This window comes from Rattus rattus, chromosome 5 (assembly GCF_011064425.1).
Source record: "Rattus rattus isolate New Zealand chromosome 5, Rrattus_CSIRO_v1, whole genome shotgun sequence".
In the NCBI taxonomy this organism is placed as follows: Eukaryota; Metazoa; Chordata; class Mammalia; order Rodentia; family Muridae; genus Rattus; species Rattus rattus.
In genome coordinates, this window is record NC_046158.1 from 40,242,888 (window position 1) to 40,265,915 (window position 23,028).

Sequence of the window (23,028 nt, forward strand, 5' to 3'; positions counted from 1 at the left end):
ATGTTTATAATCAGATAGCGTGTATAAAGAGTTTTCTCAAAAGTTGAATCACTGGTAAAGTTACTAAATATATGGAGGATGCCATGTAAGCAATGTAAATAATATTCTAAAAAAAAAACTAAAAAAAAAAAAATAGAAGTGTATTCTTGTGCAGTATTTGGGACATACAGATATTTTTAAATCTATCCAAAAATCAAATTCAACTATATATCCTGTATTTTTTATTTGCTACTTTTGGCAACTGTGGCCACCATTTATCTACAAAACCACAAATAACCTTTCTCACATTCTGCATCAAATGCAGCATGGCTACGGTCAGGGTTTCAAAGCTCTGATGATGCAGCCACACCATATAGAACTGTGAGTAACTGCAAAGTTGCAACTATCTGGTCCAAAGAATGTACGGATAGGTTAAAAGAAGTCATCACCTGGTCGATTTGGGGTTTCTACGCAGAAAAGAAACTCTAGGAGTTGATGGCCTGGATAAGTTGTCCTCAGAGGGTGGGGAAATAACTGTGGAGGAGGCTCCTGGTAAGAACTTGAAAGAACCAGTAAGAGAGATGGACTAGAATCCATGAGACAGGCTGCAGCCAATCACAGGTGAGATGGGCGGGGCTTGCTCGGTCAGGGGTGGGCTTGCGGTCGGGGGCGGGACTCTAGGAGGAGGTGGCTCGCCCAGCGGAGGTGCGCGATACAGCGCTCGGACCTTCCGCACCTGTCGCACACACTTGTGCCTTCCTCACAGCAGCGCTGACGCCGACTTATTGGTGACGCGTGACTTTCGATCTCCTGGTCATGGCCTATCCGGGATACGGAGGGGCGGTAAGTCCTCGCCATCTCAGGCTACCCTACGGGCCGCATCACCGTGCAGAGTTCACCCTGTGGCCCTGGCAGTGCCTTCTGGTACCAGGCGACACCCGGACTCTCTGAGGTGCTAAGAAGCTGGGGCTGGGCGGGGCCCTACGCCCCAGGGAGAACCGCGAGCTGGCGTCTGGTCCAGAGCCTCAAGAAACGTCCTTGTCCACTTCACTTGTGTGAAGTGTTTGTGTTTTCTAGATTTTGTTTTTAGAGCACAGGAGCAAAAGACCAGGTCTTGTTCCAGTTACCTTTTGTGATTTATTCCTCCAACTTAAGTAGTTTTTCTGTTTTCATCCTGAGTTTTTATTTATTTGTTTTTATAACCATATCTTGTCTTTTAAGTTGCTTATGAAAAAAATCGAGATGTCCTTTCAGTGCCTGCTAATAAACTTTTGTAGTACCAAACGCAACCTGATTTTCTAGACTTTGCTTTTGGAGGGGGATGGCTGTTTCCTCTTCTGTAACGTCATGTTATCCTCAATACCTGAGAGTTACAAGTAATTATTGCAACCTGTGGTAGACCCTTCCTCTTTCGGAAGAAGCTAAACTTTCACTCCTCTTGCCAATGACCTGCGCAGTGAGGCGGGCTATCAAGTAGGGCTGTGCCGTGGTCACAGACTTCCTAGGCCTATTGCTATTTGTTGTTCCCCAAAAAGAGAAATTAATGTTTTGTTACAGATAGGAGTAGACATTGGCAGGTTAATTATGGGCTTCAAAAAAATAACTCCTACCCTTGGGAATAAGTGGTTAGTTTTAAAAGTAACTTTCAGTTCTAGGCCTTCAGCTTCAACACACACTTTACTAAAACTGGTTTGCTTGTAGTTACTTGCTTGAATACCAGCTAGCCTTGTGCACTCTCCAACATATACTCATTAGTCATTTAAATGGGCTGAGAGCGTCCTTAAGGTAATGTTACCAGTCCATCTTTTAATACTTGTTCTATTTAACAAAATAGAAAGTGTTTTCTGCTAGGAAATATACCTTATCTGATAAAGTATATATTTCATGAGGTGCATTTCCAATACATTTCATTTGTTTAATGATTATTTATCGGAGATAGCCGAGGATGTAGTTTAGGTGGTAGAGTGCTTGCTTGGCATCCTTAAGGCCCTGGGTTGGATCGCAGAACCACATAAATTGGGCCTGTTAGCCAGGCCTGAAATCCCAGCACTTGAGAGATGGGGGCAGGAATAGCAGGGGTTCAAGGTCATTTTCAGCTTGAGGCTAATCTGAGCTACAGGAGACCTTGTGTAAATTAGTAAACAAGGAATCAAACCCAGCTAGAACCAGCTGAGCGAGGTAGCTCACTATGTCACCCTAACACTTTGTAGGCCAAGGCAGCAATTGTTGTGGGTTCAAGACCAGCCTGTGTCTGCAATGGGGGTCTTGGCTATCCTGAGGCACAGTACAAAATCTTGTCCCCCAAATGTACAAAGATTAAAATAAAATAAGAATCCTCAAGTATTTTATTATTTCTGAACTAATATAATCGTATGTGACCTATGGGAATTTTCTTTCTCATTTTGTGCATGGTAAAGAAAACAAAATAAACAAACATATGCATGTTGTAGTGTAAGTATGAGAGGAACATCTGTATTTTTTGTAAATTTTAAGCATTAAATACACATAAATATAAAGGATCCAAATCGTTACAATTTTCGTATATTTTCATTTTGGGAAACTATGTTTCATCAAGAAAAGATTCTAGACCATTACCTCTAAAGTTTCAGTTCTCTTCATAATGTATAAGTACACCTGGATATGAATTTTATTTTAAACACACACACACACACAAACACACACACACATATATATAAGTTTTCTGTAGAACTGTAATAAATTTGTTTTATAAACAGTATTTTTTAACTGATAAATCACAGAAAAAAGTATATTACCTGGTGAAAATATGGTGAACATGTGAAATAGTTTTTTTTTTCTTTTTTCTTTTTTTCGGAGCTGAGGATCGAACCCAGGGCCTTGTGCTTGCTAGGCAAGCGCTCTACCACTGAGCTAAATCCCCAGGCCCCATGAAATAGTTTTTATTGCACATTCAAGCACTGTAATGTTTTCTATCTTTGCCTTTCATTTCTCAGTTGATTCTTACACATTATAAACACAGATTTTACCTCAAACTCAGTTCTGAGATTGAGTGCCAGGAAAAGCAAAAGTCCAAATTTTTATGTTGACATTATGGTTTTAATTTTTAAAAGTTGTTTAAAATACAATGCCCAACAAAGTGGGGCAATGGGACAAAGCAACCAGGCAGCCAAACAAACAAACAAAATAACCCAAGCAAAATCATGTAATTATATATAATAATTATTCATCATATGAGAGGTTTATTTTAGGGAGGTATCTAGGATATAGTTGCTCCGTGAGTTTTCCTCAATAAAATCTACAAAAGTGACTTAAATGAAGACTACTACCAAAAATAAGAGTGGTTCATAAGAGGCACCCAGTTACAGTTTTGCTAGTCCTAAAAGCCGAGAGAAAAATAGAATAGTATCAAACAGTACACAACCTCACACATAATTTCCACAGAACTACCAATGACATCTATGCAGTGTGCTTCTTGTCCTAAGTGTATAGCTACTGACCAACAAAGGAAGGATGGTACTAACAGTAATGGTGCTGAACAGAGTGGTTCGAGGCCAGCACCCCATGTACAGGGAAAATGCATGTAGTTCAGCAGCCATGGAACACAGTGTGATGATACTCCAGATACACAGATATTACAGAGCAAAGATATCCACAAGGAGGGTCAGTGTACAAAACCATGGCACATGTTTAAATAACATCGAGACGCACATACCCTGCAGCCTTTAAAGAAAGGCGTTCATCTGTCTCATTGTACAAGGATAGGGAGAAGTCATTAAAGTTACCTATCATGGTTTATGATCACACACACACACACATACACACTTGTTGATATATGTATAGAATGAGTGTTTAGGTGGAATTTATTTGTTAAATTTCTTAGGTTAAATTTCTGTGGATCTGCAACTTCCAGGAAAGAAAAAGAAAAGAAAAAGAAAACAAAAAATGCCCCTCTTCACTGCAAGTTAAGAAAACATAAATGTCTCAATTCCTCTATCTCAAAGATTCACTTCAGAAGTTTTGTTCTACAGTTTATCTGACGAATAAAATTAATGGAATTTTCCATTTCTGAGTGTGTATTTTCAGCTTGCCAGTTGTTTCAATAAACACAAAATATCTTTTAACTATTTTTAAACTAGCTGCTGCAAAATATTTAAGAGAGGATTTAAATTCCAGATCTGATTGATTAAACAGCAAATCAAAACAAGAAAAGTCCAGGGGTTTACTCCAACTGTGAATATATGTAAAATTTAAATTTCAGATTTCAAACTAAGTTAAGGAAAGATTCTACCCCCAGGGTCCATTCTATTATAAAGATCTGACAATTAATAAGGGGAAAATGTATGTATGGTTGCAAGAAAAATGGCCCATTTTTCTAACAGAAACATATTTGTTCTACTTTGTCCCTTAAATGTAATAACTTCATTGTTTGCTGCCAACATTGTAAACAGACTGAAATATCAGATTACACAACAGGAAAACATCCACCAAAATTTAGCAAAGAAAACTCATATATGCTATTTTCTTTAAATTTTAATTTATTCATTTTAACATCCTGTTACTGCCCCTCCTTCCAGCCACCCCTTCCCCTAATTCTTTCCCCAAACCCCTTTTCTTCTGGGAGAGTTGAGGCCCCACCTGTTTATGCCCAACCCTGGCACATCAAGTCTCTGTGGGTCAACGTGCATCCTCTCTCTCTGAGGCCATACAGTGCAGCCCAGGTAGGAGAACATATCCCACAGACAGGCAACAGCTTTTGAGATAGCCTCTGCTCCAGTTGTTCGGGATCCACCTGAAGACCAAGCTGCACATCTGCTGCATATGTGTGCATGGTGGGGGAGGGGGTAAAAGCTATTATTTTAATGGGTAAAGAAATATAAGTGGTTGATTCCTCTATTTGCAGAAACAACTAAAACAGTGTTTATAAGTCTGCCATGTATAAACATGTACATAGAGAGTGTAGATATGAAAGACTGATTACACAGCCTGCTTCTGAACATTGTGTGGGACCAGCAGCTGGTTTCAGGTCATGACCCAATATGGCTTCTGCATCTTTAAGAACGGAATAATAAAATTGTCCAGCAACAATTCGAGGTGGAAGGTGACTGAGGGGATAGTACTTAACACTTATGGTTGGCAGTTGACTGCCAAGTTCAAAGGGTGTGCAGGTTGGGGTTGCCATTCAAACGCAGTTCCTGGTTCTGCAGGGAACCAGTTTCTTCAGGAAGATGAGTAGCAGGTTCTTTCCCATGATGACAGGAAGTGCAAGTGATAAGGTCATCAATACCTGGGAAGAGTGGTCCACTGCTTGTTGTCAAAAACAATTTCTGTAAATCCTTAAGATAAGCAATTTCATTGGTCAAGGGTTCCGAAGTGCTTTCCTCTAGACCCAATTCTCTTAATTTCCTAAGGTTTCCAAGATTGTGGGGAAGCATCTTTGGAAGATTGTTTGATAATACTAGAATCTCAGAACTTGGTGAGCCAGTTAGTGCCTAAATCCAGTTCTAGCGTAACTGTCCAAGTTCCCCAATCTAAAAGAAGAGATGTTAACGGATTGTCTTCACATTCATCTTATTTTATTTACTCTTTACCTCTGGAGGAGAAAATTCCAAAATGAGATCTTGGTGATTTGATTGTGTTTTATGTTGAGGAAATAAGTTGTGGAAAACCGAGATGGTCCCACCGGATATGGTTGGGAGTGATTTCTAGCTAAGGTCTAGCCACTCAATTTTACAAGACTGAGTAAGTCTCTCTAGTGTGGAAATGTCGTTATTTTTTAATTCACATTCTTAGCTTTACAACATTTTGGTAGTGATCTGGGTATTCCTGACAGTCTGTTTTAATCTCAGGCCAAGATGGTTTAAACTGGACAGATTTCCTCTTGTATGTGGGAGGTCTCTTTGTTCACTGAGCTGCAAGTCAAGGCTGGATATCTGGTGCAGTTTCCAGTCTCCTCTGGAAAGTGTTCAAGTTGATGGTGACCCGAATCGAGCATACGGAAGTCACGTAGCTCGCCGATTCCAACTGTTCGTTCAGGGTTTTGTCCTCTCCAGTGCTGTGCTGCTGAGTTTGGGCAGGTTTTTCATGACCTTTTCCAAAGGTGTAGAGTGGGGAGCGAATCAAGCCTATCACCATTGAAGGAATCCCCCTTGGTTCATTATGCTGTAAATCAAGCATCCACCCTTCTTCCAGAATCAGGGAAACTGGTCAGTGAACTTCCACTGAGAGCCAAGAGTCCGGAGATTTCCTAGACAGCCCCTCTCTGCTGGGAGGGCTTGTCCTTTGTTACTGTGTAAATAAAGCTGTGCTAATTGAGTCAGCCCTTTGATTGATGGAGGTAGTGTGTGTGTAGATCCCCTGGATGCTTCCTCCAGGCAGCTCTTCCGCTCCTTAATGGCCGAATTGTTCTTGTAAGTCCCAGGTCCTGGGTTTAGCTGTTTGATGATATTCTCCACTGAAAGAGCCACCCCTGGCTAGGCAGCACTGGGATATCCTTCCCCCCTTCCCTTTTGGTTTTAGACTCTTCTTCTTTGTTTTCTCCAAACCTCTAGAGGCTTTTGTCTCTTTTTTTTCTCTTTCCTTGGTGGATAGTACTTGGGGTCTTTCTTTGTAGTCTTTTTTATTTTTTATTTATTTATTATTTATTTATTTTTCACCTAATCTATCACACATGGTGACTCAAGCTGAGACAAAAATAACATTTTATTTGTGAGAGATCCAGATTGGAAGGTGATGAAGAGACAAAAATCTTACACAACCAAACCAAACCAAACCAAACCAAACCAAACCAAACCAAACCAAACAAAACAAGAGCAAGCCTCAGTGGTGATAACTCTGGTTCAGACCACTGGTTGCTCTTACAGAGGATCAGGGTTTGATTCCCAGCACCCACAAAGATGCTCTTAGTCACCTGTAGTTCCAGTCCCAGTGATTCTGATGCTCGCTCTGACCTCTTATGTAGTACCAGCATACAAACAGGCCAACCACATAAAATAAAAACAAATAAATCCTGAAAAAGAAATGCTGGTACAAGGAAGGAACCGCCTTGGAGGCACACCCATCTGTTGTGTGTGTTGTATCTCAAAGCGCTGTGGTCAATTCTGATAAGTCATTCCAACAGATACAATGGTGCCAGGGTCAGACTCATGGCCCCCTTCCTGAATGTATTTCCTACAGTTCCTTCTGCTTCCTTCATGCCTTCTACTTTACCACAGCCCAGAGTCACCTGAGCAGCCTACCAGCAGGGTCATAAGTCACGGGTCTGCTTCTTTCTCATTCTTGTAATTCTTTTCTCCTTCTGCCCTCTGGCAGTCTTTGCTGCTCCTGCAAAGATTCAAGGCAAGACATTTTTGTTCAGAACTGAGTAATGAACAGCCTTAATGAGTCTTTCTTCTCTGGACTCATAAAATGCAACATAGTGTGCTTTTCCAAGTATTCAACTATTTCTCAAGGAAAAAGAATAGACCATGGCCATAACAAAAGTTAAGTGCATGGGCAGCTTCAGTCTTCAGACTGTTTGAAGAATCCTTGAAGTTTCCGATCCTCAAAGACAGAAAGGTCAGACTATTTTTGTATCTCACAGTCAGAAGAAAATCAGCATAAAAGAACGAAAGTACTTAGACTGGTACTAGGCTTCATTAATGCCCCCAGTGGTTGTTAGCAGTCCACCAGATTTTTATTTTGTAGATTTTCATGCTGGTTTGGAAGAGGACTTTGATCTTGGTCACTATACTTTTCTGGGGAAAAAAAAGCATTTTATGCAGTGAAGGATGCTTCAGCTCTGTGATTTCCCATGTTCAGGTTATAGCTTCACTATACATACCAGCTTTTCAACTAAGTTCATGTCTGGAAATGTACTTATTAGTTTACTATAGATGAAACTCCGAGGTTTTACTTTCTGTTTTTCTGCTTTTAGTTTTGCTTAAAATTACACTTAAATTCTCCTTTTTAAGTAGTGGTTCTCAGCCCGTGGGTTACAACCTTCTGGGATCAAATGATCCTTTCACTGGGGTAGCGTAAGACCATCCAAAACCATATATATATATGTGTCTGTGTGTGTGTGTGTGTGTGTGTGTGTGTGTGTATTTTCCCTCCATCTTTATTAAATTGGGTATTTTTTTACATTTCAATTGTTATTCCCTTTCCCGGTTTTCAGGCCAACATCCCCTAACCCCTCCCTCTCCCCTTTATATGGGTGTTTCCCTCCCCATCCTCCCCCCATTACCGCCTTCCCCCCAACAATCCCATTCACTAGGGGTTCAGTCTTGGCAGGACCAAGGGCTTCCCCTTCCACTGGTGCCCTTACTAGACTATTCATTGCTACCTATGCAGTTGGAGCCCAGGGTCAGTCCATGTATATAGTCTTTGGGTAGTGGCTTAGTCCATGGAAGCTCTGGTTGGTTGGTATTGTTGTTCATATGGGGGTCTCAAGCCCCCTCAAGCTCTTTCAGTCCTTCCTCTGAATCCAACAAGGGTCCCATTCTCAGTTCAGTGGTTTGCTGCTGGCATTTGCCTATGTATTTGCCCTATTCTGGCTGTGTCTCTCAGGAGAGATCTACATCTGGTTCCTGTCAGCCTGCACTTCTTTGCTTCATCCATCTTATCTAGTTTGGTGGCTGTATATGTATGGGCCACATGTGGGGCAGGCTCTGAATGGGTGTTCCTTCAGTCTCTGTTCTAAATTTTGCCTCCCTATTCCCTCCCAAGGGTATACTTGTTCCCCCTTTAAAGAAGGAGTGAAGCATTTGCATTTTGGTCTTCATTCTTGAGTTTCATGTGTTCTGTGCATCTAGGGTAATTCAAGCATTTGGGCTAATTTCCATTTGTCAATGAGTGCATACCATGTGTGTTTTTCTGTGATTGGGTTACCTCACTCAGGATGATATTTTCCAGATCCATCCATTTGCCTATGAATTCCTCTGTTGAAGGGCATCTGGGTTCTTTCCAGCTTCTGGTTATTATAAATAAGGCTGCTATGAACATAGTGGAGCATGTGTCTTTGTTATATGTTGGGGCATCTTTTGGGTATATGACCAAGAGAGGTATAGCTGGGTCCTCAGGTAGTTCAATGTCCAATTTTCTGAGGAACTTCCAGACTGATTTCCAGAATGGTTGTAGCAGTCTGCAATCCCACCAACAATGGAGAAGTGTTCCTCTTTCTCCAAATCATCGCCAGCATCTGATGTCACTGGAGTTTTTGATCTTAGCCATTCTGACTGGTATGAGGTGGAATCTCAGGGTTGTTTTGATTTGCATTTCCCTTATGACTAAAGATGTTGAACATTTCTTTAGGTGCTTCTCAGCCATTCAGCGTTCCTCAGCTGTGAATTCTTTGTTTAGGTCTGAACCCCATTTTTAATAGGGTTATTTGTCTCCCTGCAGTCTAACTTCATGAGTTCTTTGTATATTTTGGATATGAGCCCTCTATCAGTTGTAGGCAAAACCACATATATTTATATAACAATTCACAAGAATAGCAAAGTTACAGTTATGAAGTTGCAATGAAAATATTTTTATTGTCCCATGTCATCACAGCATGAGGAACTGTACTGAAGGATCATAGCATAAGATGGCTTGGAAACTGCTTTAAAGGTTCTTAGAGGTTAGAGGCTGGAGGGACGGCTCGGTGGTTAAGAGCACACACTGCTCATGTAGAGGACCCAAGTTCAGTTCTCCGGCAGCTCACAAGTTGTAACTCTAACTCCAGGGGATCAAACATCTTTTGGCTTCTGTAGGTACCTACACTCGCATGCCCAACCCTCTCCCGTACCTACACTCACATGCCCAACCCTCTCCCGTACATGTCTTCTCATAATTAGAGGCTTAAAACTTTTCTTTTATAGTTTTTTAAAATGTCAAGTAACATGATGACGGACTGTGTTTTAATACAGGGTTTCTGGTGTCTTGTAGTTTAAGCATTAGTGGTGGATATGTTTGCAAGACTTGGTACTGGAGTTTTAGTTTTCAGGTGACTTCTAATAAATAATGTATTTTAAGCCAAGTTTTGTAGCTTAACTTTTTGTCTCTAACTCCTTCTTCTCACTCAACAGTTTGGAAACTTCGGTGGTCAGATTCCAGGGATGCAAGTGCAAATGGGCCAGCCTGTGCCAGGCGCAGGGCCCAATATGTTCTCTGGTGGTTACCCTGGGTACCTTACATACTCTGACAGCTACTCCCCTGCCGATGACTCCATGTGGACTTACTTCACGGCTGTTGCTGGGCAGGTGAGGTGCTAAATCTTTTATCAAATACTAGTCAATAAATGGTCACTATCCACTTAGGGTATCATGTAAAGTGTCTGTAAAGCTTATGTCTTAAGCTTAGGTAGAATAATACTGTTCTTTTTTTTTTTTAATAATACTGTTCTTATCAAAGATGAGGGGAGTCATAACACACACACACACACACACACACACACACACACACTTGTGTGCACATGTGCGCAGTTAAAACATAAACACAATTCCAGAGACAGCAACTAGTATATATTTAATTTGGGGTATAGTTTGGGGGTTTATTTTTTGAATTCTATTGAGTTTGCTCTTGACATGTGAATAGTGTGCATTCTTACCGTTGTAACATGATCTCTTCCTATTATTGTCCCATCTTCCCTACGAGTCCCCTTCCCACAGGCATGGCCTTCATTGCTGCCATTCTTACTTGTTGGTTTGTTTGTTTGTTTGTCTTTGAGACCCACTGAGTTTAATTGGGATCGCCAGTTTCATTGTGGGAAGCCTGTAAGTAGGATGGCTAGAATATTACTCATTTGACTGAAAGGGGCAACATTCCCAAAGTTGGGGAATCTGATTCTTCCTGACAGTGTGCTTTCTGTAGCGAGTGGATGCGGTTTGTCCCTTTCAAGCTCATGCTGAAGTGTAATTGCAAATGTGTTGGTATTGAGTGGCAGCAGAGTTCTTGAGAGGTCATTGGCAGGGTTCCACCCTCTTGGCAGGGTGAGTGTGATCCCTCTCCATGGTTCAAAAGCAAGCCATTCACCTCCCCTCTTTCTTCTTGGATACAGGTTTTTATTTTTCAAACACTTCCTGGCCTTTTATACTCATCTGCTACTCACAGAAGAGCAGATAGCCATCTCAGAAACAGACAAACCCTTCCTGGCTTCCAAAACCATGAGCCAAAATAAACTTTTTAAAATATAATTGTGTCAGTTTCAGGTGTATGGTTATAGCCACAGACAGTGGAATATATGGCGTAATTATACCCCAAATTAAATATATGCTAGTTCCTGTCTCTGGAATTGTGTTTATTTTTTAACTGTGTACACATGTGTACACACGTGTGTGTGTGTGTGTGTGTGTGTGTATGTGTACAATGCATGTGTGCATGTGTGTCTGTGTGTAGACATGTATGATGATGCCCATGAAGTCCAGAGGCTTCTGATCACTTGGAGTTAAGAGTCACATGTAGGTTTGAGCCAGTTGGCCAGGTTCTGGAAATCAAACTATGGTCTTTAGAAAAGCAGTAAGAGCTCTTAACCATTGAGTTATCCCTCAGGCCTGCTGAATTATATTTACATTTTAAAAGAAATTTCTTTATCATGTTTCACCCTACTCTCCTTAAATGACTTTTAAATACAAAACCAAGTCTATTTATATGAAAGAAAAGAATGAATACTCACAATTTGCTTGAATACAAAGAAGTTTTAGAGTTGTAACTTAATAAGGATGGAAATAATATTTTCAACTTTGGCATCAATTCCGTTAACTGTAAATAGACATATTGCAGTCAGGATATAATTATGTCACATGACGTGGTTAGGAAATCACTTCTGCTGTCACGCAGTAATTCAAGTTGAGAAACTGCATGTGTTATCACAGACAGAGTTATATCATTTTTAGTAATAAATGGTATAAGTTAATGGCACACTGCTACAAAGATTATCAACTTTTCTATTTTTTAACACAAAAATGAAAACAAAATGTTAACTTAATGGTATGCTATGGTATTAGCAATTAGTCCCTACTACTTTGAATACACTTGTAGGCCAGCTATTTCTGACCAGCAAAGCAGTTTGAACCTGCCAATTCAGGTCTCTGACTTACTGTTATGGACAATATATGATCTTAGTGGCTTTGTCTTTACTTTCACTATTAATATACTAATTTATCATAATTAAGTAATTTTATACATACTATCCATATAAAATTAAAAACATATCCATCCGCTGTGGTTTGAATGTGAACACCCTCAGAGGCTCGTGTTTCTTTATATTTGGTCCCTAGCTCATAGTGCTGTTTTGAAGATTGTGGACGTGGGATGCAGATAAAGGGTCATAGGAGTGAGATTTGAAAGCTACAGAGCTTTGTGCTTCCTGATTTGCTAAGATGTAACAGCCACATGACAACCTCCTCCGCCATGAACACAGCCCAAGCCACCATTGTCTTCCTCAGCAAGATGACCCTGTCCATTTAAACTGTCAATCAAAGTGAAACCTCTAGTTTTTAAAAATAGCTTCTAAAAAGTATTGTACCATAGCAATAAAATAATCTTTACAGGATTATACATATTTGTGTTGGTTTTGACTGCATTTGGTATGAAAGAAATATTTCTTTCATTAAAATATTATTTCATTATTACAATTATGATTTTATACATATGTATAACATGGAACTATAGCCAAATGTATATTTTATATATGGATGAAAACATGTATATATAATTGCATATATACGTGTTTCTACCCATGTTTCCTAGCTCATAAATCCTTCCCCTAGTCAGGAAAAGAAGTTAGAATTTCTCTTTTGTAAGGTAGATTGTAGAAACTCAATCTTCCCCTGCTTTCAGATTGCCATAAAGAAATTCCATTATGTATGGTAATTTGTTACAAGGCCCTCAGTCCAGAACAGTTCTGCTGTGTCCTGTGTATGCTGTGCGAGATGTGGATACTGTGGATGGTCATGAGAACAGAGGAACACGTCTCTCTAAACTGAGATACAAAATATTAAAAGATGTCTATTTCTTCCAAATATCATTTGGATCAAATTCCTAAATGCTTATTGCCTTCTTTTTCTTTTGTTGGCCCTTTTCAAAATGAATCAAAAGTTATCTGCTGGACTGTTTCATTGAGAATAAATATTACAATATGAAACACTATAATAATATATTTTGTATATATAAGTGGGTCTAAAAATTATTAAGCCACAGTATTTGACACCTTGTTGTGCAAAGCCGTATTTGACACTAGTATTGTGCTCTGGAGTATTAGGCAGTAGGAAGAACAGAGAGGGCGAGGTTAGTTGCCCACAGTCACCTTTGAGTGAGAGCCACAGTGACCCAGGACTACACCGTAGGTCCCACCTCCTATTTTTCTCTTCCTGGGGACCCAACACATTAGCAGTTAACCTCTGATATAATTCAACTGAAACGTAATACATACCAGGCGATAGGAACTTTTTAAGCTTGATTTTAATTTTTTGGACTAAATCTGTGGTTCATTTTTGACTGAAACTGTGTTGCGGCAAAGGACTACATCATTTTAGTAGTATGGCCCTTCTTAAAAAATAAAAGCTTTTGAAATGAAAGAGCAAGGGATCCAAAACCTGATTCTTAAATTCAGGATATAGGAAAGTTTGTTGTGCTGGATAGTTTTATGTCAACCTACAAAGGCAGGTACCTCCAGTGCCTCCATAAGATCCAGCTGGATGGCACTTTCTTAGTGATTAATATGGGAAGGCCCAACCCATGGTGGGTGGTGCCATTCTTGGACTGGTGGTCCTGGGGACTATGAAAGATCGAGAAGCCAGTAAGCAGCAAGTCTCCGTGGTCTCTGCATCAGCATTTACCTCCAGCTTCTTGCCCTGTTTGAGTTCTTGTGCTGACTTCCTCCTTCAGTGATGAACAGTGAAATGGAAGTGTAAGCCAAATAAATTCTTCCTCAACTTGCTCTGGTCATGTTGCTCCATTGCAGCAGTTACTAACCCTAAGACAATGGTGTGTGTGTGTGTGTGTGTGTGTGTGTGTGTGTGTGTGTGAGAGAGAGAGAGAGAGAGAGAGAGAGAGAGAGAGAGAGAGAGAGAGAGCACGCTAGGGAGATGATCATGTGAACCCATGGTTTTATATGTATATTATATAAATAGAACACACACACACACACACACACACACACACACACACATGTTTGTACACCATTTGGGTGAGGGATGTAACATTTGTGTTTATGGGATATAACAGAATGGTACATCCAGATTATAGGGTAGAATTTCAAGTAGAAAAACTATGTCTAAATCTGGGGCAGGCTATCAATTGGCAACTTGGAAATTGTGTGGGAGAGGCTTGGGGAGGAAAAGGATCGAGAACATGAAAGAAAACAGTGCCCTGGAAATTCAGATTCTGACTGATGAGGAGAGGCTCTCCCTTGGTTTTAGCTGTAGTCTGTAACCATCCTCCCCTTGTTTTACAGCAGTGGAGGATGTGCTGAAGTGGGTAGCATGTCATAGAACATGGATAACATCTTGCGTTCTGTTCTTCACTTGAGTGCTCTTCAGGTCCCATTGCTTTTCTAAGAAGTGTGGCTTTGTACAGAATTACCATATGCGACCGGTGACTGGCTAGTCAAGCCCAATAGACAACTTCCTCTCAGTCTCTCCTAGAAGATGGAAAGTCATAGCTATAGAAAGTATCCATTTGCTGTAAGACAAAAAAGTCATGTGGATAGAATTTCTTTGGAATGCTTTTTCTAAATAAAGGTATTGCTAGGGTACTTCATGATCTGAGTTCAAATCCTGGGACGCACATGATGGCGGGGTGGGGGTGGGGGAGTGGTACGAGAGCACAGCTGCCATCCAGAAGTAGCCCTGTGGCATCCATGCATGCTCCACATACCATCAACATAAAAATGTTAACTGTAATAACATTAAAGGCCTTGTTAGAGGACAGCCTTGGCTCCTTTGGTTCATTTTTCATTCTTTCTACCTGGAAAGGAACTTGGGGTTTGAAGGTACAGCAGCCGTCTTTATACATGAGATAAAGGCCTGTGGATGGAGAATAGGAGATACAAAGAGGTCAGTGGTACAGTTAAGTTGACATGTAATCTTGTTGTACCTAGCCGCAGACTTCTTTTATGAAACAATGAGCACTTACTGACTCTGTCTGCCTCCCTCCCTCCGTCTCTGTCTCTGTCTCTGACTCTGTCTTTGTTGTCTCTGTCTCTCTGTCTCTGTCTCTGTCTCTCTCTCTTTAGGCAGGGTCTCACTACGTATCCCCGAAGGCCTTGAACTCAGAGAGCTCCACCTGCCTCTATCTTAAGTCATTTTTATAACAATGTTCTGCACAATAGCATGTCATCAACATAAGAACTAGTGAAATACATGTATTTTGTTTTGAGTCTAGCAGGGACCTTACACCTACAGAACATTTGAATTCTACTAGCTACATTTCAAGTGCCCATTGTCAACTCCAGCCAGAAGCTACTGTCATGGCAGCTGAGGACTACTGTACTCAGGGGCTTGCATAGTTAATAAAGGGATTATATACACCCTTTGTCTCATTGTCACTCCTTTCAGTTGCCATAGAGTCACCTAATATAAACACCTGCTGTTACCTTTAATTGTTGTGTATTGCTAAGTGGCTTAGGGTCAGGCTAGGTTAAGACATGAGAGATTTTTGTCTTGGATGCCCAACTTAAATGTGTTTTAAAATGCATTAAAAATAAATGGAGCTTTAATGTGATTTTTAAAAAATTAACTTAAGAACCATGTGATGGGCACAAGCTCATTTTTCTCAGCTTTTAAGACAGGTCTGACCCTGTGTCCACATAGGACTCTCCTTTGCCCCACTTCCATGTTGACTGCTTACGTGTACAAAGCCCTTTCCACCGGTCTTCTGACCTCTTCACTTTGTAAGACATTAAAATATAGACCAATCTATTTGACATGGTTAAACTTGCTTGTTTCTAGAAGACAATTGGGTAGAGTAATGTTACTGGAAAGAGGATTATCCATGGAATGGATGTTCTTACACGCTTCTTCAGAAGATGAAGAGTTTGCAAATGGTCATCAGGGTACAGTGGAGGTGCCTGCAGTTCCATCTGCTCAGGAGGCTTCTTGTGCCCAGGAATTTGAGACCAGCCTGGGCATACTAAGATTCCCATCTCAAGGCAAAATAAAAATCAAAACAAATAAAGTCTCAAAAACATCGAAGAAGTTAACAGCTTTCTGCAGTTTATAGCCTTGAGTTTTTCATGGTGGTAAAGCAGTATCAGGGAACACGTTTCTAATTATAAAATGCAAGCTCCCTTTGATCTACACTGTATCTATGCAAAGCAGTGAGGGAAGAAAGCAGGTGCACAACAAGAGGGAGTGCGATGCACGGCTCTCCAAGTTCAGGGTTATTTACTGAGACATCTTTCTTAATGTTCATTTCCCCAGAGCAGGGACGATCCCAAAATACTTTCTGTGTTCTTTAACTTAAATGCACAGTACTTTTTTTTCTAGGTTTCTTTTTCAACTAGTGTTGCTACAGAACCACTCCAAATCCTTCAAAGTTTGTCTTCTATGTTTGGAAGCGTAGAATTAAGAAAAAACCTTTCTGTGTGGGGATAGTTGAACTTGTGTGTGAATGTTGCAAAAGACAGTGGTATTGGGGCAGAAAATATCAGACTGCACAGGATTTCTTAAAATTTTAATTTCCCTAGATTCATGTGTTTTCTTGATTCATATGTTGTCTGTTTATTGAATTCTTTGTATCATTGTGCTGTCTGAATATTTCATTGATTTGTTAGTGGGAAGGAACTGACAAGTCTTAGGAATTCTTATTAATTTCATTCTCAACTAGAATAGCATTTTCCCACTTAGGAGTTAAAGAGAAAAACAATTTATAATTGTTATTGTCAGAGTGTGAGAGGACAGTGTTTAAAATCAAGCGAGGGGGAGGGGAAGCTAGTTTCTAATCCTTTATTTGTAAAGTCTTTTCCCGTGCGGTGGTTGACCGTGCCTGGTGTTGGGTTTGCCCTCTTGCGGCAGTGGACCGGCTGCAGAGCTGTCAGACTTCGGTATTGATACACTTAGAATGCATCAAGCAACTGTTGTAATTTGTTTCTCAAAACAATGTAGGCTTGATACAGTTACTTCCTAATAGGTCTATTTGAGTAGGGTGTGACAGAGAGGCCTTCTGATGTCCATGTCAGTGGAGAATTTATTTAGTTTTTTCTAAAGAAGCCTCACTCTTAAAGCTGCGCTTATTTTTTTAAACCCTAGTTTTAAAAACAATTAAGGAGTTTGTAGTTTGGTAAAGCCCCTCTAAGCACAGTGATGGGAGGGAGGGAGCTCTTAGGTGCCTTCAGGGAGCACAGCAAGGGTGACCACAAGTAAGGTGACAGAGCATTTTGCATTGTTCTGAGAAGACAAGGGAATCGTTGCACCTCAGACCCATGGGGAGGGTTTCCTAGGTCCCACGGTGTGGAGTGTGCCTTTGCTGGCAATGTTTATCGTGCAGATTTGTTGTTTGTACTGGTTTGACAGTTGAGTGTTTCTGAGTTGCCCCAGAGCAGCACTCATTAAGATTTAATGCCCTTTGGTACCTTTGCACTCAAAGGCCCCTGGCCTTCTCTTTTGCAGGATGGTGAGGTGGATGCTGAAGAGCTGCAGAGATGCTTGACACAGTCTGGAATCAGTGGATCTTATGCTCGTGAGCTCATGTTTTCTCTTCTTTCTTCTTTCTGGCATAGACGATTAGGATAGGGAATTCACTTCTAGAATTTTAGTCGCACACCTAAAATAGTAAAAGCTCTACATATAACGGGTTTAAAGGACCAGATACTTCTGTATATATTACTGTGAAAACAACTGTTCATTTACACTCCTAACTTTGAACGTTAACTAGTCAGGTGACACATTTTTTAAAGTGGTTCAGACCACAGAGTGTCCTAGCTTTAGCACTATACAGCTGCGGCTTTGTGATTATCAATTGATGTCTTGCTATGGAAAATGAGTATTTAACTCCCTTCCAGACTTAGAATCCTTGCATCCCTCCATGCGAAATCCCATCATTTGTCCCGTTGTTGGATGTGTAATAATTTGGGGTCCATCTTCAGCATTTACTTTATGTCTATGTGATGCTTATAGTTGTGTCTCATGACAGTGTATAGCCACTTTTCTTTGTTTGTAGCCTTTTGTCTTTCCCAGAATACACAGGGGCTAGTGTGCGGGGGCAGCACAGTGAAGAAACTGCTGAAATGGCTGCTCCGTTCAGGGAAGATTTTTATTGTGGGTAAGAGAGAAAATAGCTATAGGCATCTGGAAGTGTCCAGCACAAAGAGAAAAAGACAGTGGACATTGTCAGGGTTGCCTACAAGAGGAGGGAGAGTAGGAGGACATAGCAAGAGAGGGGACAGTTACAGAATAGCAGGGGTGAGGTGGGGAGGTGGAGGGTGGTAGGGGGAACCTCAGGATTGGGGGAAGGGACAGGAGGAAAATCTTGTTATATAGAGAACAGATGGATATCTGGGAGGAGGGAAGCCTGAGGAGGTGAGAAGGGCCAGGATGTTAGTGTGGGGATCTTAGAAAAGTTTAATGGATACTTGTGAATAGGCACAAGTAGGTACTGTAGGCACCTCGAGGCCAGCATGGGCTTTGATAGGCAACCATGGGAATACATCCATGGAGTACCATATTCTCTTCTGCCAGAGGCAAGGTAAATGTCTCCTTTTGGGGAATGGGAACCTGTTTCAAAAGTTCCCGAGACGTGCTGGTTTTCATCTAACTGCCAGAAATCCATCTACAGTCCAGCTTGAGCTGGGCCAAGCCGTCATTTCTGGACACATTCACTGCCTTCCAGACTTTGGGGAATCAGGGTTTGCTTTGGACCTGACATCTGGGTATTTCTTGATCCCTCCAGCTGTCCCAGGCTTCCTGGTACGCTCTGTGTTTTATAGCTGGGTCTTGCCTTTTACCTCTGCTCTGCAGTTCTCTCCCACTCCTGAGCTACATGCCTCCTTTTATTCCGCCTCTGTCGTCTAGTATTTTTAAATCAATTATTCCATTGAGATATTAAGTAGCACTTATCAAATTTTGATACTAAGTGTCTGAAGATGCTTTCATTTGTGTCTCAATCATTGAGTGGCTGCTTGTCAAGGGCTAGAGCTCTCTGTGATAACCCATTTCCACACATAATTCACAAAGAAAGTTTTATAGCGTGATGGCCAACATCCAGCTAGAAGAGACAGGAAGGGGCCTGGGGTTTAAATGCTCCTGACGAAAACATTTCTGCTGTTGTCTTGTTGATAGTTTCATATATATATATATATATATATATATATATATATGTATATATATATATATATGTATATATATATATATATATATATATATATATATATATATATATATATATATATATATATATATTTAGAAGGATGTCTGGCCCATGGTTTCATCATCTAAATCTCTGTCTCCCCTGCATGAGGTTTGCTTTTCCTCTCTGAATGCTCAGGGATCACCCTGTTCCCCATTGGTCCCTGTTGCTCTGGCAAGTCACCCTGTTGTGTCTGGTGGTCTTGCATGAAGGAACTGAGTGGGTGTGTTCAGTGTGGAATCTCTTGTACTTTTTTGTTTGGGAAATTTTCTTCAGTGATGTTTCCTCTTTCCGTAATGTGTGTTATTTGGACCGAGTCATCTGTTCTCCTTTTTGTGAATGCCCTCGACTTTCTCTCATGAACCTTCTGTGTCTTTCGTAAGCTCTAAGAGCCTCTGCTCTTTATCACAAATGCTCTACTTTCTATTTCTGTCACCCTCTGAGACTATTAATATGCTTACTCTATGGCCTTTCCTTCCTGGAAATTACTTTTATTTTCTAGCTTGTTTGGCTATTTTCCCTTGAGTGTCTGACACTTTGTTGCTCTTGTCTCAAACAATGCTGAGTATCAGCCCTGGTCTAGTAGACTGTGGTCTTTCTTGTAAGGTGAAGCCGGACAGTTTCCCTGTGGGATTCGGGTGTCGGTGAATGAGAGATTTCCTTTGTTTCCTTTGGGCTGCCTTTTCTCTTGTTCCCTTAGGAGAGAAAGCACACGTTCACTGTTCCAACTCTGTAAATTTTTAGTGAATTGGCTTGTTTTCTGTAGTTAGTTTATTCCCATTGTGCCTAGTGTCCCACAGTCCAGAAACATCTCCAGAGAGTGAAACTCCTGCTGGGTGAGAATGTAGGTGTGCCAGCCATCCAACTGAATAAAGGCGGAGAGGGGATTGGGTCTTCTCATGCTCTTAAAATAGCTCTTCCCTCAGTTCTGTTTTTAGCTCCACCTTCACACACATGTTCAGAAGCTGCCAATTCTTCAACAGTTGGCATCTTTCCCAAGGTAACTAGGTTGTTTCTCAGCAATTCTCTTTATGCACAAACATTAAATTGATTTATCTCTCCACTTTTTAACTTACAAAATATTTTTCTATTATTTCTTTTTCTTCTAAGAGTTGAAACCCTCCCCTCGCAAATCAATATATTGTCCACTCCATTGGGTTGTGAGGACAAAGTAAAATCTGTCATCTTCTACATGAAAAGTCCATCTTTCTGTTCTATAGAACTATTTCATCTTTAAATTTCTATCCTGAGCTCGAAGATATGCTTACTTGTTTATGTAATTTTAAAAAAGATCATTCATCCATTCATTCATTTATGTATTTATTTATTTATATGAGTAGCCGTCCTCAGACACACCAAAAGGGCATCAGATCTCATTACAGATGGTTGTGAGCTGGGAATTGAACTCAGGACCTCTGGACAGCAGTCAGTGCTCTTAGCCACTGAGCCATCTCTCCAGTCCTGTTAATGTAAATTTTAATTACTCTTTTAATCTGGTTAGGTTCTACTTCCTGAATGTGAACCAAGTTACACTGTAAAAAAAAAAGTTTTTTTTTTTTTTTTTTTTCCCATGCAACTCTCCCAACTCCAATAGTTTATTTACGGAAGAACATGAGGCCCTAGTATTGGCACCTCTGTCTATACTCCCTTTGTCAACTTAGAAACACATCTCTCTGGGCTCACATTGCTTTATCTGTAAGATTAGAACTACTATCCATTTGCTATGCTTGTGTTATATAATCTGCTGGAGTGGTTAATCTTTATCATAGACACAGCTGGGCTTGGGATCACCTAGGATGCACATCAGTGGATGTGTTTATCAGGGCACTCTAGGAAGACCCACCCTGAGTGTGAATGACACCTTCTCCTGGGCTAGGCTCTGAGTAAAACGGGAAGAGGAGAAAGCATTCATTTCTCTTTGCTTCTGATTGCAGACAAAATGTGAGCAGCCACCATGAACTCCGTTCTTTAGGTATTTTATACAACAATGAAAAGAGTAACACACCCACACCTTATTGTTGCTAGCAGGATGTTTTATCATTTTTCTTTAGGTATTTTGAAATGTATCTAATTTAATAGGTTTGAAGGATTTTAAAATGTTATCAAGCAGTACAAAATAAAGGGAATCTCAATTATCTATTCATCCACTAATATCAAGTATCTAAAAGAATATTATATCCTTACTTGAAATTTGCTAATATGTCTCTTATTTTAGAAAAGTCAGCCCAACTAGTTAAATGTAATTGTGATACAATTTTGCAAATTTGAATTACTTTTAGTGGCTTGGCTTCATTGAAATAAATAAGGAAATGTTAATATTTCTTACAATGCCTTTATTTTACTTAATTTCTTTATTTAATATAATTGCAACATTTTCACAGTGCTTTCTCTCTCCAACCCCCCTCTCATGTACCCCCCTGCTTGCCCTCTCTTTCAAATTCATGGCCTCTTTTCATTAATTACGTCACATACATATATGCATCTATATTCTTAAACACATAAATGCGCTCTTCTCAGTCTATGTAATGTTGCTTGTATGTATGTTTTCAGGGCAGCCCGTTTGTACTGTGTAACCAAATGTATTCTCTTCCCAAGGGAAAACTGTTTCTCCTGCTCTCTGCATTCATGATTTGCCTGTAGTGCAGCTTAGGGATCATTGCAGAGAAGTAGGGGAGAGATAGTAAGAACCAGAGGATCAGGGAGTGTGCTGTAAGACTGCGTTTCTTAGGGGTGTAGACACTACCCCCAGGACTCCTTTCCTAACATGATTTGTGTTGGTCTTCATTTCTTTCTCAAGAGAACACAGTTGCTTCTGCTCAGAGGATCACCATTTCTCATTAGATCTACCTCCCTCCTTCCCTCCCTCCCTCCCTCCCTCCCTCCCTCCCTACCTTCCTTCTTCCTTTTCTTCCTCTCCATTCCAAATGGTTCCCCCTCACAGAGTTCTCCATCCATCCCTCCACTTCTCTTCTGAGGAGGTAGGGTTCCCCCCATCCCTGCTCACCAAGTCTTTGCAGGATTAGGCACACCCTCTCCCCCTGATGCCAGACAAGGCAGCCCTGTTGGGGAACGGATGCCATAGTCAGGCTACAGCTTTAGGGGAGAACCTCCACTCCAGTTGGGGGACCCACACGGAGACTGAGCTGCAATCTGCCATGTATGCTCTTGGTTGGTGCCTCAGTCTCTGAGAGCTCCCAGGCGTTCAGCTTAGTTGACTCTGTTGGTCTTCTTGCAGAGTTCCTGTCCCCTCAAGGGCCTGCAGTCTTTCCCTAAGAGTCCCCGGAACAGATGCAGACCCTCACTAGGTCTCCTTACTAAGCCAGCACACTTCACCTACCCCAGTCTCCCCTCACTATAGTCCTTTTGTTTAGAGTTCACATGTTAAGTATTCAGCTTTCTTTTTTCTGCTGTGTCACTGCAAGGATGTTCATTGATCTAAAGTGTAGTATTCAAGGATGTTCTGGTCTGACCTTTCTTTGCCAGTCTGATGTCCTCTTGCATTTTCCCCTCATACATTATCTTAAGTGCTGCACGTGTTGTAACTTCTGGGTACATCGCAGATATCCAGGTAAACCTCCCTCTCCCTGCCTCTGGTGTTGTGAAGGCTGAAACCTCCTTTCTTCCCAGGCTCTTGGCAAAGCCTGGAAGTCTGTAACGTATCCATCACAGTAATGTTCAGTTTCTCTGTAACTGGCTTCATTAAGTGTGAATAATTTGAAGACAGTAATTTTTCTATACATTTTATTTTTACTTTTCTTTTTTTTTTGG

At 40.8% G+C, this 23,028-nt stretch overlaps 1 protein-coding gene and 1 pseudogene across 2 annotated transcripts in view; one reads left to right on the top strand and one right to left on the bottom strand.

Annotated features, from left to right (window-relative positions):
• Positions 1 to 630: 630 nt before the first annotated feature.
• Gca (grancalcin) overlaps positions 631 to 23,028 on the top strand; it is a 29,406-nt gene continuing 7,008 nt past the window's right edge. The window contains exons 1-3 of one of the 2 annotated variants that reach the window (XM_032903390.1): positions 631 to 822; positions 10,005 to 10,178; positions 17,526 to 17,595. In XM_032903390.1, coding sequence (XP_032759281.1) covers positions 796 to 822; positions 10,005 to 10,178; positions 17,526 to 17,595 — 271 coding nt within the window. In that variant the 5' untranslated portion in view covers positions 631 to 795. The remainder of the gene's footprint in view (positions 823 to 10,004; positions 10,179 to 17,525; positions 17,596 to 23,028) is intronic. The other variant, XM_032903389.1, reaches the window with a different exon arrangement.
• LOC116899958 lies at positions 4,886 to 6,573 on the bottom strand (annotated as a pseudogene).